Genomic DNA, 18,034 nt, shown 5'->3' with positions numbered 1-18,034 from the left:
ACAGTTGCCAGTTAAAAAAAAAAAAAAAAAATGTTTCTGCAAACCAAGGATAGGTTAAAGTGTCACATTTTCAAGTTTTGTGACGTAGTATAAAGCGAGCGAAAAACGCCTGTTAACAAACATGATGTTGATGCAGGCTCCACCACATTGGCTGTAAGTGTAAATGTTGATATACATATATATACATAGATATACTGGTGACTCTAAGTTGGATTATTAGTGATGCAAAAAAAATCAAGAGAATTACTTTTTATTACCTCTTATTTTAAGCTAGTTGAGTTATAGCATATCTTTACTGAAGCCAGGTCCTCCAGTGTATTCTTGAGGTAGATCATAAGAAACAACATAAGTAGGAATTTTAAGATGTTCTTAATAAGGCTCTTAAGGGCAGTTCTTCAATATTGTCCAAGTAAGTCTCATTTCTTACCATTTCTTTAATGTTCCTATTTATTAAACTTCAGGCTTAATGAGGCTAGGAGACCAAACTCAAGTTTTCCATCAAATAAAATAAGCATATTTGTTAGTATTAATGCCATCTATGAAGGAGTTGAAAACTTTGATATATTAGGGTACAAATCCACTGTGTCACATCTCTAAATCTGTCCAACTAAAATAAATATATGAAACAACCAAACACTGGTTGTTGTTATTACACTAAAAGCCTGTCGTTGTGACTGTGCCTACTTTGGTCTACACCAAATAAAGCTTCACAATAAATGTTTTTATTTGCTTGTTTGTTTGAACCTTTATTTGTCCAGGGTAGTTTGGCTGAACATGTGTCCTCTGGATTTCCACTGGATTTTAATTTTAAGTGGAAGAAAAGACTTTCTATTTCTGTATAATTTAATTGCCCCACATTTTTATAGAAGTATAAACTTAGATGCTTACTTTTTTGCTGAGGGGATTGTAAAGGCAGGTGAAGGATTGTTATGGGAAAAAATACCTCAATACCTCAAGAACAAATCTGAGAACTTTTATACCATTTATTTGAATGTTGAATGACAATTTTGTGAATCAGTGTTTACGCTGTGAAAGACATGACCGTCAGAACTAAATGACCCGTACACAGTAGGCCTCCATCACACCTGCTTAGAAGTGTTTGTGTTTAAGTGTGTGTATGTACAAGGTGTATATTCTGATAAGTTTGCATGTGAGACAAATAGTTTGATTTGCTTATATTTATTTTTAATACCGCAAGTGTATCTGAGCTTGTGTGTCTGTGTGTGTGTGTGTGTGTGTGTCTTTGTATTTATACATTGCATAGCAAATGCTCTCATTGATCGTTTTCCTCGCTTCCAGGAGCATGTGTGCCTGTGTGTGTGTGTGTGTGTGTGTGTGTGTGTGTGTGTGTGTGATGTTTGCGACAGATAGCTGATATCTATCAGGGCCGTTAAGCTGATTACTGTGAACTGTGGCCAGGTTCATTTGCATACGTTTCTTATCTCATTAGATTGATATCAGGCACTGTCACCATGCAAGGCCTCGACCGGGATGTCTTCGCACCTCGCTCTATAAGCACACACACACACACATACACATTCACACACTCACCCTTGATGCCCCTGGCTAACAACAACACTAATGTGTAACACCAGCCACCAAGTGCAGGCACCTCATCTCCTCTTGTCACCAGCGCTACTACACCGCTGTCACGGCAACACATCACGTCTTCTCCTCAGGCTTTCCATGTCCCTGGTCTTATCAAGGTCATTAACTCGCATCTCGTACTCCCATCTCTACCCTTTCATCTTTACTCATCTCATCTCTTTTTCTCTCTCTCCCTGTTTATCTTTCATTCTCTTCCCCCCCTCTCCTTCTGAGGTAAAACATCTTTAAGATTATATGAGTTTAAGATGCAGTACCATATTAGAAAGGGTCAAATTTCAGTGTATTGGCATTCCTATAAGGGCATATTGAAGGATAGTCACTGTTTTCAAGATGAACTGTGTACAGCGCTTAAAAGCATACTATATGATAAGCTGTATCACATTTGTCAAGTGCATTTGGAGCAGATCACTTCAGTGCCACAATAAGCGGTATCAAATGATTCCTATCAAAAGTAAGCTAAATATCTAATCATATCAAACATTAATAGCTTCCTTGAGGATCTGAATTTAATTCCAGGCCAGTGAATGATTGTTGCCCACATGATGTGTGATGCTTATAATAAAATTTGACTTTATATTGCCAGACGCCACACTCATTAGCTTGAAATAGCTTAGGTAGATCTTCAATCTCGTGTGAAATTAGCCTTCAAGAACAAACAATGATATTATCATTTACTTTTGCATCACTTTGCCCTCACCCCTGTGTTTGTTGTGTTGGAGAGGAGACATATTTAGCTTGTCAATTGAAGTCCCATGGACATTTATAGGACAGAAACTGCTCTGACCAGAGACTATCAAAATCTCTTGCATAAGGATGAGCCTTGATTTATTAGACATGATTATGACATGTTTACGGACAAATAATACAACACCTGTATTTATTTGACATTGGGAATACTGGAACTTGTCTTCTTATACATGAACAGCACAGTATCTAATGAGACTGATATTAACATTTCAACCTGAAATAATCCTCAAACTCACACTATAGTAGTTTCCTCACTACTTTGTGCGTTTTGAGAACCATTTGGAGTGAGTCGATTTAACTGCTTAACCCTTCTGTGGATTCCTCAGGCAATGCTGATGTTAAAAGCTGCCTTTCATACTGCTGCTTGATAACATTTTATTTACTATCATCCCTCTCTTACCAAGGACAACCCCAACACTTTGTTTTATGAGCTCTGTCAATGCCACCTCGCTTGTAGACAAACCAATACATTGTCCTCATTTATCCATCAAGGGCTTGCCTGTCTTGAACGAGTGGACCCACACTGAGTACCAGTTTTGTTTCTTGTGTGTACATATTTTCATTGTTAGGCCAGACCATGGATGCTCATTGAGACATACTATATATCATTGTCTGGGCAACCGGTGAAGACACACAGAGGTCATAGGTAGGGCAGGGATATCAATTTTTAGTTAGAGACAGTACTGTACGTTACAGTGTGCTGAGGTTGCCATGGGTATGCCTGTAAAAACTTGGTATGACTGCTTTCATAAGTAAGGCAGGATCCAAGCAGTCTGAAAGCACAATTAAACTGTAATAAGTGGAGGGGGAACTTAGCAATTCTGTTGCCTTTAGTGTTAGCAATTCATACAAAAGAGAAAGAGAAATTTGCCTTATCTGTTCCCCCAGTCAAAGAATCCACGGCTATGAAGCATTGCAAATGGATAGTGACAGGTTTAGACACGTACACCTTTAGAATGGGAGGAAGAGAGCAGGAGATAAGAGTATTAGTAGAATGGAGCAGAATAGTTAATTGGCTTAGAGCAATTATCACAATATCCTTAGTATTCTCATATTCTCTCCCCGAGTGTTGCTAATCAGTTTCATGTCATTGTTTGCGCCAGGATTTGCGTTCATGATAAAGCAAACATGACTCTCGACATCATACAAATAAGTTGAATAGGATCTGAATTCCATATGCATTGTCTGTCGATTAGAGGCACATTAATCTTCACTTGCAATAAGCACGTCTGCCAGGAGAACAATATGTTGTCAAGCCAATTTCTTTGGCATTTCAATTTGTTGGCTATCAATAATCTGATACATTTTCAACAATGGCATAACCACAGTAAGACCTGATATGCCCTGCCCTCGGCCCCATGATACCCTTCGCTGAGTTAGAGCAGAACCCTCACCTCTGGTCTAAATCAGGACCAGCTAAAGGAACACTATGTAAGTGCAGGTCACTGTGAGATGTGAAGGGAATACTGTGTCAGACCATGACGCTTAAAATAGTGGCATCAGAGGGCGTCAAAGTGGCTCAGTCGGCTAAGGCATGAACCAAGATCCGACCAGCCACCTGATTAAGACATTTAACTCGAAACATTGGTGATTAAAGCATGGAGCTTGGGGCATGCAGTTATGTGTTTCTTTTTATATCCTGTATCCACAATGTGCACCTCATTTTGACTATGGTGTATGTTTGCAAAAAAAAAAAAAAAAAAAAAAGAAAGAAAATTACGAGGATTCACAAACTAAATCCTTGTAATAGTACTGGCTTCTATGCAGCACAGGTTCTGTGTCATTGTCCTCTCTTTGCATGGCATACTACCTAATAAAGCAGATACACCTCTAAAAGTAACCTACAAATAATCTACACAAAGTAAATGTGTAGTTTGGAGAGTCCCGTCCTGTGACATGGCCCATATTATTTTCACAATGAAAAGAGATGCTGAGTGTTACAGCCAGCTGGACACAGATGAAGGTGGTTATATAATAGTCACCGTATTAAATTTGGAGTGGTAGTTATCATTACTGTCATTTATAGGGTATGCTCAGACTGACAGAGGAGAGGAGATGAGGCCTTAATGTAGCAGCTACATTAGGTATGGTGCACTTGATTGTGAACCAGCAGCTATCACTGTGTTCTGTTACTTCACACTTTGTTGCATCCGCCTGATATTTAATGCCGTTCCACCTGTGTACCAAGCACAGCGCTTTGCCAATACAGAATAGTCCCATCAGTGACACTGGGCTTTTCTGTGCTAATACTTTAATCTCCTCTATCACATGCTTTACTTCATTCTGTTTTATTTCACGTAGTCCTACACAATAGGCTTAAACCAGTATATGATTATATATCAGGTCAGCATACTCTTTTTTGTTAAATACCGGATCTCACCATGTCCTCCACTTCCGTCATGGATGAGCTTCATCCATGACCTCACCTACATAAAGAGGAGGGCCCGCATTTTGACAGACGAGAGTCCCATAGTGTACCTGCTTGTTTTTTTGTGCTGTTATATGTACCTCCTCAGCGATGAAATGGGTACATGTACATGCCTGCGGGTTAACTGTTAGTTAGAGTTAGTGGGGAAAAGAGAGCAGCAGAGACAGCCCTTCACATCTCTGTTCCCTTCAAGAGGCTAATGCTTTATTTATAACGCTGCACCCCCCAGGTGCGCACCTCAGGTCCCTGCACAGCCCCTTCTCTTCCCCACAGGTATACTCTCTGCCTCTGCCTCTGCCTTGTACCGCGCTACCTAGCGCACCTTCACATGCCTTTCCTTTCAACATCCCACTCCTGCGGATGCATAGGAGGAGGAAGTGAAGGAGAGAGATACAAAGACTCGGTATGACGCACATGCAATCTGCAGACTGAAGCGGTTTCGCAGCCGTGGTCTCCGATGTCTCGCCGCACTTCACTCCAGTGTTGGGAGAGAAAAAACTGAATCCCCCATCCTCTAGCCCTGCTCTCTCCCACCGAGCCTAAGAAACGCCGCAGAGGAGAAAGAGGGAGAGGGAGAAAGATGTGGAGGAAGACTAAAGAAATGGAGAAGTAGAATCGGAGGGGAGGAGGATGGAGAAGACAAAGAAGTAGCGGGGGGGCGAGAGGAGAAAGGAGAAATTGAAGAAAGCATGATAAAGAGGGAAAGAAATAGTGTCTCGCTCTTTTTAAACTTGGAGATGCTCAATCCCTTCTTCTCACTCCAACCTGCATTTCTGGGTCACTAGAGACATTTAAACTGCACTTATAATTAACAGCTATTTTTAAACAGGGAGGGAGAAGTGGAGCGGTGGCGAGGTACAAAAGCATTAAAATTGCCCCAGATTCGCTATTGAATAGGACACATCAAGGCAATATGCTGGCAGATCAAAGTGAGCGAGGAGAAAGGAGACAGGGCCGATCAGTGGGGATAAATTGTTCCCTTTATAATGGCATAAGAATAGACCTCTTTGCAGCTGAAACAATTTAATAACTGCATTCATTACCTCTGTCCAGCCTGTCTCTCTGTCTGTCTGCTGCACAATGTGCATCCGCCTCTGCCGTCCGCTACTTCTCTTTGTCTCTCCTCCCCTCTTTCTCTTTGTCTTCCAAACTTATCACCTCATTCCTTTTCTTTCTTTACATCTTTCAGTCGCCCTTTTTCTCTCCTCCTCCCTACCCACTCCTACAAAATCTAGCGTCCTCCACCTTTCCTCCATCCATCTCCCCCTCTCCCTCCCTGCCTCCTCGCCTCTCCTCCTGTGTGCTCCAGCAGCAGCTGTAGCAGCAGAGGTTCCACTGAGCCGATGGGCTGCAGGCCCCACAATGAAGATGTGCAATGTCTGACACTCCTGGAATGAGAGCCCTAATAGAAGGGGAAGCGGTTATCACAGAGTTCCCCTAGGACCAGCCTCTGTGTGCCTGACGCTAATTATGGCGCATGCAAATGAATGTGCAGCACTAAAGTCAGGAGGAGCCTGCCTGCCTGCTTGACTGTATGTGTGGAGTGTGTGTGTGTGTGTCAGCGTGTGCACATGAGTGTGGTCGCATGGCGGTGCCTGTGAGTGTGTTTGTATACATGAATACATGCAAACGTGTGTGTGTGTGTGTGTGTGTGTGTGTGTGTGTGTGTGTGTGCACTCACGCCTGTGTGTGTGCGCACGCCCGCATGTGTGCGCACAAGGCAGCAGGAACAAACCTCAAGGCTAATACCCTTTTGACTTTGTACTATAGCACACCTGCAATGGTTTAGATATTTACATGGATTCTCTCTTTATTCTTTTATTCATTAGTATAGGAGTAGGCCATGCATCAAGGATTAGGTTGAGGGAAACAGGCAATAACGTGATGCCCCCCCTTCTCTCTCTCTCTCTCTCTCTCTCTCTCTCTCTCTCTCTCTCTCTCTCTCTCTCTCTTTCTCTCTCTCTCTCTCTCTCTCTCTCTCATGCATGAATGTGTGAGGTTGAGGAGAGAAGATCTCACAGGAGGATTCCTATAAATACATCTCCCTCACATTCATGAGCAACCTCTCCAATAGGGCGTCTTTATTAAAACCATTTTGTCTTCCCTGTGTGCATGTCGGTGCACATGTGCACGCACGCATGTATATGTGCACAAGTGTGTACTTGTGAGTGTGTGCCTGTGTCAGTGTAAGTTTATTTATGTGCATGGATGTTGGTATCTCATTGTGTGTAGACCATACAGTAATACATGTTTGTGTTTATTTGTAAGGGGTCATACACATTTAGTCATTCTACTTTGTGTGTGCTCGTATCTGCACCTTTCTATGACTGTATGTGCTTTCGCCTCTTTCCGTGTGTATGTATGCGTATGTATGTGTGTGGGAGCATGTGTGTGTGTAGTCTATATGTTGGCCATCTTATCTCCCCATTAGCCTCTTGTGCCCTGACCAGTATTCCCTCTCTCCTCCTCCTGCTTCCTCTAATGGGTAATTTAGCCATGCTCGCCTGACATCTAGCCTATTCCTTGTTTAGTTGCCATGGCTACGCAGGCCTATGGATTGCTCCCTTGCTCCCCTGGCCTTGCTGTGGATGCTATAGATGTCTCAACTATTAGAGGGCAGAACTGCTAAACACAGGGCATGCACATGCACATACACACACACACACACACATACACACACACACTTACACACATAGCAATGCACTGCACAGATACACAAGCAAGCACTCTGACATGAATATAGATTAATCTCTATGCAGAACAGAATCTTTGTTCTCGCATTAATAATGACTGAATTTGATAGTAATCATGAATGTGATCGAATAGTAAGCTATGTTCTTTAGTTAATAGATTAACAATAAATGCCTGGATAAATGTTATTCTAACGTCCTATTTATTTGTAAGTAAATAAAAAAGAAAAAAAAATACTAGCATGGCACTGAATCACAGTTCTCTTTTTGGATAGAAGTTCCACATGTAATGAATAGTTTAATATTTCTTTGACTGAGAGTATACATTAGTACTTCCAAGGTCAGCCATACTTAACCAAACCAAACCAAGCATATGTTTTTTGCAAGAAAACTCAGTAGTTTTTTCTGATTTTGCTTCATTGTCAGTGTATTCACTGCTAATAGTTTTGCTGTGGTATTGTTAGCACTGTGCTGTATTTTTCATAAGGTTTTATAGTCTCCATCCCTCTGTTATGACAGTTCTAGGCCTGGCTGGAGGCAGCAACCTGCTGATAGATGAGGCCCTTTTGTACTTTTGTACAAAAAGAAATCATAACTCTGCTCTTCAGCATAGACACCTACAGAGGCCAAGCATGATGAGTCAGTGTTGAAGCAAAAACGTTTGTTTTTGGCATTGTGTGGTGTTTTTTTCATTATTATTATTGTCTTAGCAAAATATAATTACAATTCAATACATTTAATTGAGAAGTTTTAGTTTAAACTCCTCCACCTCAAAGGTAACTCGCATTATCATGTGTGCTTTGTTATCAGTTTGGTTAGGTAATTATAAATGCAATGCCATATGCCAACTGCATTCTACAAAAGTTACAAAACAGTATGGAAGAATGAGGTTTGCAGGCATATTTTTATAAGAGGAAAGCTCTGGATTTGGTCTCTCCCTCATGTATTTTGCAGGACTTGCAAGTCGGGGTTGCAGCACGGGGCTGCGAGGTCAAAACAAACAAACATGTGCTTGAAGTTTTCATGCTTTTGCAGAATATCTCGTTGTCTTTGAAGTTTTCACTACAGAGAGTGAAAGAGAGAGTGAGAGGAAAAATGGGTATAGAGAGCGAGAGAGAGAGAGAGAGATAGGATAGAGAGCAGCGAGGGAAGGAGAACAAGTTATAGAAGTGTGAAGCCCTAGAGTTGAAACTGTGCCTGGCTGGGGCCTACAGAGAGCAGATGACAGTAGCTTTGGTTTCTTTTGAGGAGCTCACAGCACTTTTGCCTTATATAACCCCTCCCACTGTGCTATTTCAATTATTTGGGGAGAAATCTTAAGTGTGCACTTTAAAAGTTAATGCTTTTATGTGTTCCAAAGTAACGGGAAGAGAGGGGGCGCCTCACAGATCACAGATGAAGGAGACAGCTCTGACAAATTTTCAATATCAGAATATCAACAATTATCATAATGCTCTGTAAGGTATATCAGCGGAGTTTTGCAGTGTGCAGCAGCGTTTTGGGAGGGAGAGGCAGAGAGACAGAATGATAGAACCACAGAGAGACACATACAACAGAGCAGAGGCAAGCAGCCCAAACTCAAACATTCTTATTTTTTGCCCCTTCCCCCCATCCCGGATTCCCCTGAAGGTGCCCCTTACCCCCTCCTTCGAACCCCCTCCCCCCATCCTCCCTCTCCTCTGTGAGGTTAAAGCGCACCTTCCCACTAAAGGGCTCCGGGGTCACGCATCTGCATGTGAAATGTGAACCCGCTGACATTCCAGGGCAGCCCTAAGCCGCGCGGCCCTTTTGTTCACTAGGGTGCCAGTGTCAGGCCTAACAAGCCTGGCCAAGGTCTCCGAGAGGGAGAGAGAGAGAGAGAGAGAGAGAGAGAGAGAGAGAGAGAGAGAGAGAGAGAGAGAGAGAGAGAGAGAGAGAGAGGGAGGGAGAGAGATTGGTGTTATTGATGCCCTCTGCTACCATCCCAATTCAAGATACTAGAATAAAAAAAGATATATACATTGTTAGAATAGTAAGACAAGTGGTTTCTCCTTATTGGCCAACCTCCAAATGAAATTGTTACCTTGTGTTGACTGTAAAAAAAAAAAAAAAAAAAATTGTAGTGGGAATGTAAGGGATGTAGTGCAGTACAGAGGGGTAAGGGGCTGGACTGGGGCAAGGTATATGTATTGGATGATGTCAAGGAAACCGTCATGTTGCCTTGACAACAGTGTAGAAGTTTCCTGACTGTGAGACAAGATGCTAGCCCCAGAATTGGCTTTAAATATGCAACATAGCAATACTCAAAGAAAGAGATGACACACAGAAATTGAACTTACAAACCTAGAATGCTTGTCCAATGCCGCTCAGCTCCACTGATATTGAATCTGCTAAACTTGACTAATCCCGGTGTCCTCAACCTAAAGGAAGGCTTTCAGGCTGATCTCAGCGGACCCGCGGGCTCTTTTTAAATCAGGCAGCACACAGAGGTGCTATGGCAGGGCTGGGGTCCTTTTCAGCCTATGAATTAAGTTCTGAGGCACAAAGGGCAGCTATTCACCAGCAGTGTGATGGACTTCACACTAGCCTTTATGTCCTCACTGGCAGGCCGAGAGAGAGAGAGAGAGACAGAGAGAGAGAGAGAGAAAGAAAAAGAGAGGGAGTTAGAGAGGTGTGAGGAGTAAGTAAAATAGAAAACCCAGATCACCCAGGGAGTAGTAGTGTTATAATCAAGAATGTAACCACAGTGGTATAGATAAATGAATTCTGTATTGGACTGTAAAAAAGAAGTAAGAAATTTTTGTGCATTTGATTTGATTATTATATTCATCTTTAATTTATTAAGAATAGTTGCTATATCAATATTATTTTGATTCCTATAGTCATTCTTTTATTATTTTTTGTCATGTGACATGAGATATCTTCCTTTTGGTCAGATAACATATAGGGAGTGTTTGACTTCATTCATTCACCCTCACCAGCTCTGTGATCAAAATATGCTGCAAGTTTAGAATGTTGCAGCCTTTACAAGAAAGGCTTTTAATTCCCTGTTTTCCTTCCTGTTATGTTCTTTGATTACCTGAAATGCCCAAGTTGTGTACATAAATTTTAATTGTCCCCCCCTCCCCATGGTTCCAAGAACACAGACTACAACACGGTGTTATTCTCACAAAACAATCATCAAATTAATTTGTTCCTCTTTTGCCAAGTAAGAGTGAAGTTGATCGGTGTGATCACTGCAGTGTCTGGTCCCATATTTGGTGTTATTTTGTAGATTAATAATATTGTACATGCTAATGGCTGAATGGTAAAGGTAATATTTTGGAACAAATGATGAAATATTTATTTTGTGGTCATGTTTGATGAGATTTGCTGTCAGATTGAGATGAGGGCAAATAGCAACATGCCATGCCCCCTTTTGCAACTTTTTAACTAACTAACTAACTAAGCTAACATGTTGGCTTTTTAATTCAAGTAATCAAGAGTTTAGTTACTTTTCCAAATGAGCACGCTGTTTCTTTACATTATTATTTATCCTGATTATCTTGCTGGTATAAAAACAAATCTGCATGTTGGCTGCTCAGGTTTACTGCACATTCTACCTGTTTAGCTCAGCCAGACAATGTTACAGGCAAAGATTAATACAATCTTAATTCTGACTATCACTGTAAAAAAAAAAAAAAAAAAAAAAAAAAAAAATTCCATCTTCTTCTACTCAGAGCTAAAATCTTGTTTTTCTTAAAACAAGTAAAAAAAAAAAAAAACTCTGCCAGTGGGATGAGATAATCCCCCTTGTTTCCAGTGCAGTTTCACTTGTTTCAGAATTTTTTTCTGGGAACAAGCATAAACATGTTGAAACAAAGCAGAATAAGACAGATCAGCCCTCTGTTGTCAAGAAAATGTAATGACAAAATTCTGGAAACAAAATGATTAGCATTGGAAAGAAGTGGGTTTGTGTCATCGCTCTGGCAGATTTTATCATAAAAAATACGTTTTTATAACTGAAATATGAGACTAAATGACTTGTTAAAAGGATTTTTTTTAAGAATAATCAGCATGTGTAAGGGATTGCGAAGGGGCTCAATTGTTATCAACTCTAAAACAGTTGCTAGAGTTGTTAGAGTTACTTTTCTCAAGTGATTTGGCTTTAATGTAACAAGTTTTAAACAAGACACTTTTTAATGGCAGTAATGTTGCGATACAACAATTAGCTTTTATAAGTGACATTTTCCAAACACCGACAAACACAGAAATCAACCCCCCCAACCTCCCTGAACATACCACACAGACATGCTCACCCTTTTCCACCAACCACTTTCACTTATTCTAATATTATCCTAATTGGAGCCTTGTTGTCTTGTATTAAAACGGGGACAAATAGGAAAATGCTACTGACACTCTTCCAAGTGGTCGTGCACACACACCCATGCACACAAACACACACACACAATCAGTGTCCCGCACATGATGCCATACACACATCCACACCTTTTTTCAGCACACACTTTTACTTAGTCTAACATTATTGTAAGTGGGACCTTACACTCCCATTCTACATTCCTTCCCCTGGGGAGCCTGGAGCAGTGTGAGTGATTCAGTTAGCTTTACTACATTAGAGCTGTCCATCCATCCGGTCTGCTTTTCCAAACACATCCATCGCAGCCCTAGTTAAAACACTGGGGGATCTCCTCCACTCCACCTCCACCCCCAAAGTCTTTTATGATGTCCATAAAATGGAAGAGTGCAGCTTTACTTGAACTAATAATATCTGAGCTTACAGGGCCGTGATTGATGATCTTTAAAGCCAGCCCGATCGGTCTCATCTTTCTTCAGATTTTTATCACTGACTTGTTTGCAGTCATGTGCAATCACAAGCACCAGGAGAGGTAACAAGTGCTTGATGTATGATGCTTGAGCCACTTTTGTCAGCCGCGCATTTCCCTTCTCTCCCTCGTTTTCTCCTTTTTTTTATTTTCTATTTTAACCCCAGGTTTGTATTTGTTGCCTCTCTTGAATTGTTTGTAGACTGCTGGCTTACTCTGTGTTCTCTCTCTCTCTCTCTCTCTCTCTCTCTCTCTCTCTCTCTCTCTCTCTCTCTCTCTCTCTCTCTCTCTCTCTCACTCACTCCCTCTCTTTTTTTTCAGATTGTGGGAATGTCTTCTCCTGGGGGATGGGGCAAGAGGTGAGCCAAACATTTTTCCACTTTTGGCCCTGCCAGGAGAGGCAGACTTAGAACAACACTGGACTCCAGGCCCTTTTCATACCCTTAACACACAAACACACTAACTCTCTCTCTCTCTCTCTCTCTCTCTCTCTCACACACACACACACACACACACATGCAAACTCCCTCCATTTTTGTGACCATCTTTTTTTTTTTTCCAGGCTGGAGATTAAAAGGTTTTTGGGGAGATGTGTGTCCAAGCCCTCCCTTTGAGCACTTAATATCCTTCATGGTGTGCCAAGAACGCACATCTTTTTAAATTCTATAAATCACCTTTATGGGATCTGCTGTTTGTCCATTTCAACTCCTCTGCTCCACATGGACAGAGCAGGAAATCCTCTTTGTGGAATCTCCTGTAGGTGTATGCGTGTCTGTGTCTGCGTCTGTGTGTTTCTGTATGTGTGTCTATGTCTGCGTGCACATGCCTGCGATGTACATAGCCAAATGTATGTACATGTGTTTGTGCATATGTGTGTGTGTGTGTGTGTGTGTGTGTGTGTGTGTGTGTGTGTGTGTGTGTATGTGTGTGTGTGTGCGTGTGTGTATTTGCTGGCCGTGTCCTGTCTCTCCTCCTCCGTTAGATAAAGAATCCCACCTGTCACTGAGGATTGTTCTGGCCTTTCATTTAAGACTTTCTTTAAAGAGCAGCATCATTACACAGCCCTTAGATAGAGCCCAGAGAGTTTTAAAACTAGGCCCACCTCAATCCCTCTGTTCCCCTTACTCTATGATCCCCCCACCTCCTGGCTGTGTTGGTTATCTGTAAGGTTGTTTGAAACCACAACTAAAAAAGATCACTTTTACAACGTGACAGCGAGGATGAGGCTTTGCCAGGACAGTGAAACAGACATGTAGGCGAAGGTTAGAGAGACAGGGGGAGCAATGAAAATGTTAGACATCAGCTGTTATGAGCTTTGACGTGGCCTTGGCTTCAACGCTGTGCTCCCGCATTGCTGGGTGGCTTGTTGTCTAACTAGACTCATTGGATTTTCATAGGCGTCCTCACGTCTATCCTTCTCCTTGAGCTAGTCTCTCGCTCTCTGTCTTTCTACCTCCTCATCTGGCTTTCCTTATCTTTCTCGCTTGCTTCCTTTCTCTCTCTTTTTCTCCTTTCCCCTTTTCTTTCGCTCCCTTCCTTCCTTTCTCTCCACCCGCCCCTCTTTCCCCTCATTTTTTTTCTTGCTCTTCCTCCCTCTCTCCTATCTTCCTGCTCTCTCTCTCCTCTGTCTCGGAGCCGTTCTGATGATTGATTGTTTCTCTGTGCAGTCTGACAGGATGTAGCGCACTCTCGGCCCCAGGGGCCCCGAGGAGCCTGCACCACCTGATTAAGACTCCCCCTGTAATCAGCCACACAGTGCCACACCAAAACCACTCTCGTCAACACGTAAAAAAATAAGAAAGGTTCCACCTCCTGAAAGATAACACTTCGTTTGTCGCATGAAAAGAAGTAAGATGAAGGGCCATCTTGAACTTTTTTTTTTTTTTTTTTTACCACGGTGATACCTTTCTGTCTCTCTAGGGTTTAAGAGCTCTTATGTATCAGTAGCAGCGGTAAAAGTAGGAAAGCAAAAGGTCTTAAACCTAATAAAGTTCTCCGCTGCCATGCCAAGGTAAACCCAGGCAGCTCTAACCCTATTACGGCTGGTAATAGTATTACAGATAGAAATCTCATTGTTTTCCTCCTACTGAGACTGAAAGACGAACGGCCTCGGCTGTATCACATGATTGAGGTGAGAAGGAATTTGAATGATGTCAGGGCGCCAGTGCCACAATCAGAATCAATATGGTAACGCCGTAAAAAGGGTACCAAGTCAGTGTCAAAGCATCTGGAGAAACAAAACAGGGTTGTTTATCAGAGGGTTTACCCCATAAGCAATCACGTTTGCATTTGCTTTTTATAATAAGTCAAACTCAAATGTAAAATGATATTTGAATAGTTGTCACTTTATTGTGGGTTATTGAATTAACCAATAAGGCAGTGTATCTCATGCTGCAGACTTGATACAAACAAATATATCCTCAGTCTAGAGTCATGTCTGGATTCCTAATGTCAGCTATGTGACAACAAGGTCAACTGTTGGCTAAACTGCTGCCAGGCGGTTCAGCCTGTCAGAGACTTCAACTTGGCATAACATCCATTAGACTTCTAATCCAAGCCCTAAATGGCCTAAACAGAGGCTCCAGTCTCGCTTTGGCTACGTTCACACCACAGGCCTTAATGCTTAATTCTGTTTTTTTTTTTTAATGGTTTTTTGTTTTGTTTTGTTTTGTTTTTCCAGTCTGATTTTTTTCCCTTGAGTCTTCCTTGTATGTGCATGTTTACAGCAAGCATGCTGCTGAACAACAACAAAAAAAAATGTTGTTTGCCAGGCAGTCCATCATGACAGTGAATGAAACAGTGCTGCATGTGTTCATTTCTTGAATTGTTTGCTGTGGAGGTCAGCTGGCATTTTGACAGCTGTTGAGGCGAGAGCAAGAAGAGGGCAAAAAGGGCTTGGATTGACACATCTCCCCATATATCTATTCAATTTGCAACCTCACTGTCTCTTCACTGCTCTCCATCATTGTTGCTGCTGTCTAAATTTTGTTCGTTGATTTCTGATCTAACTGTTCTCACAGCAGTTGCACCACCAGGAATCAGATCTGATTCAAGACCACGTTTGAAAGTGGCCACAAATCTGATTTGAAAAAAACCTTCTTTTTTTTTTTTAATCTGTATATTTGTACTTTTGTTTGATGTATATATTTACTTGTGTCTGTAGCATCCTCATTTTCAAGGGTTGGGAGGGGATATCTATCTATCTACAAATGAACATCAATATATATGCTTTTTGGTTTGCCTGTCTTGGTTGGATCTGGCACATAAAAAAAAAAAAAAAAACAGGAAAGATCTGTGTCACATGCAGGCAAAAAAAGAGATTTGGACCGCTTCACCTTGTAATGTGAACATAGCCTTTGGCCTGTCGGTGTTGGTGTCAGTATTTCAACAAGAGAGATAAATCTTTCATGGGGCAAAATCCTTGGTGAGGAAAAGAGTCCAATAATTGTATAATTGCAACAAACCATAGAAAATAAAATCCTCTATCCATTGTCTCCTGTGGTCCTCTGGTGATGAATGTGCCTGACCCAGAAGATGTTCACATGTGAAACCACAGACATACATACATGTGGGCCACACATCCAACACACATTTTTACATTCACCCTCAAAATCACTGGGATGGTTTACACCAAGCTTTACTCTCATTTAACCTTCCACGATGAAACACACACACACACACACATTCCCATTTTATTATTTGTGGCTGTGGTTGCCCGTCATATAGGTGAAATGTTTCAGTGTGCATCTTCCTGCATGCTAGCAACAGTTAAAACTAGTCAGCGTGTGCCCGTGTGTTTATGTATTTGTGAGGTATCCCATCAGATCAATGTGTTCATTTGGCCTGTCGATTGCAATCCTGTTTGTAATGAGGAGGGTAACTCATCAGGCATGGTGAATAATAATGAAGCCTGCCCGTTGGTGATGGTGGTGGTGGAAACCCCGGGCCTGGTTCCAACACAGTTCAGGTCCCATCGAACCCTGGGACTGTTCCAAATCGACGCTAATATGGCCTATCCCGCTGCGCTGGAGAAAAATGAGCATTATTGATACCATGGATCAACAGGTCTTCCTCTGTGTGTTTATGGGTCTGCGTGTGTGTATGTGTGTGTGTGTTAGAGAGAGAGGGAGAGATAGAAATGATAGAGATAGAAGTGAGTGTATGTGTGTTTGATATGCAGTTTGTGTTGTGTGTGCACATGCATGTCTGTGTGTGCACATTTGTGTGTGTCTGTGCATGCACGTTCTCCTCTGTGTGTATACAGGGTAAGCATCTTTGCCCGTGGGATGCGTCGAGCACTTTAGCACACTCGCATTTGTATCTGTCTGTGTTTTCCCTCGCTCTTCCTGCTGATGGCATCAGTACAGAGGTCTTGACTGATGACAGTCGTTGCACACTCTCATGCTCCACTGCTTAATGTCCTTTTTGTTTATTAATTAACTGCAGGACATATATGCTGAGAGACACCTATTGATCCTGCTGCTGCATTAATTGATTTTGTGCTTCACTAATCATATTGTTACTGGCAGATCATTACTATCAGTAAGCCACGGTATGTTCTTTGTGGTGGAGGAATGCATGATGATGTACTGTGCTATATGCAGTTTTGCGGGCAAAGTGTTGAGGGTAGTTGCCCTTTGAATGGCTCTTTATTGTATATTCGTACATGTGCAGACATAGAAGGCAATGGAGTCAGAGACCAAAAACAAATGGATTACACTGTAGAAAGTGTGATGCATGACCATGGCAAACAAGCAAAGGTTGAGAGTGTCCTCTGACACAAAACTCTATCATTCTGTAATTGAAACAAACAGATTTTTTTGTGCGAATGAGTGTGTACATGTCATGTGTTAGTATGTGTGTGTGTGTGTGAGTGCCTGAGGTTCCCCAGTGTGTCTGACTGGGGGTTATAGTGTAACCAAAGCGTCTGTCTCCTGCTCACCGCCCAGATCAGCCGGTTCAGCTTGACTGGGCCCAGTTGTCTTGGTTTCATACTGTCTACTGTCTGCTAAAGGTCTGTCTGGGGTTCAAGTACGTTAAAGTCATCCCCTCCCCTCCCACTGAGCCCCAACACAGATGGCTCCAGATGCAGCTGGCGCAGCACGGAGCAGCACCTGACAGTGCTCATTCACTCTCACACACACACACACACACACACACACACACACACACACTCACACATACACACGCGCACACACACACACACACACAAATACACACATATATGCACGCTCACAGATGCACAAACACACAAACTTAGATTTGTGCACACCTGCACACGTATGCTCACGGACATAAACTATACAGACAGACAAACACACTCACAGCAGGAACATATGCTGACACACGTCTAAAAATCCTTTTAGTGGCACACACATACTCACTTACACACACACACACACACACAAACACACACACACACACAGGGATATGCAATTAAAGTCCCAGATTACAGCATAGCACACACACGCTCAAACGTAAACCCACACATATTGCGCTCACTCTCAAACATATGTCAGGGTATGCCAATGTGCACACCAGTGTGCACATGGGCACAGTGTAGAAAGCTCTTTATCTCTACAGGAGGGAGCAGGAAGAAAGAGAGGAGCAGCACAGCTGAGAGAAGTCAAATTGAGCACCCTTACCATTTGCAAAGCAGAACCAGAGATGTAAATTGAGGATAATGCATACTACTACGCAGTGCAAGATACTACAGTTTTAACAGACTTTCAATCAGTGATGAGGGATTGCAACGGCAG

The 18,034-nt window shown here is 42.1% G+C and overlaps 1 protein-coding gene across 5 annotated transcripts in view; it reads left to right on the top strand.

Moving 5' to 3' along the window:
- Window positions 1-18,034, top strand: part of LOC115364632 (protein pim1-like) — a 329,092-nt gene that overhangs the window by 296,595 nt on the left and 14,463 nt on the right. For all 5 annotated transcript variants that reach the window (XM_030059144.1, XM_030059145.1, XM_030059146.1 and 2 more), the window contains one exon: window positions 12,597-12,634. In XM_030059144.1, the coding sequence (XP_029915004.1) occupies window positions 12,597-12,634 (38 nt within the window). The remainder of the gene's footprint in view (window positions 1-12,596; window positions 12,635-18,034) is intronic.

The sequence above is a fragment of the Myripristis murdjan genome, chromosome 9, assembly GCF_902150065.1.
Source record: "Myripristis murdjan chromosome 9, fMyrMur1.1, whole genome shotgun sequence".
Classification (NCBI taxonomy): domain Eukaryota; kingdom Metazoa; phylum Chordata; class Actinopteri; order Holocentriformes; family Holocentridae; genus Myripristis; species Myripristis murdjan.
The sequence above is the reverse complement of the archived record's forward strand: the minus strand, read 5'-3'. Positions and strand labels throughout refer to the sequence as shown.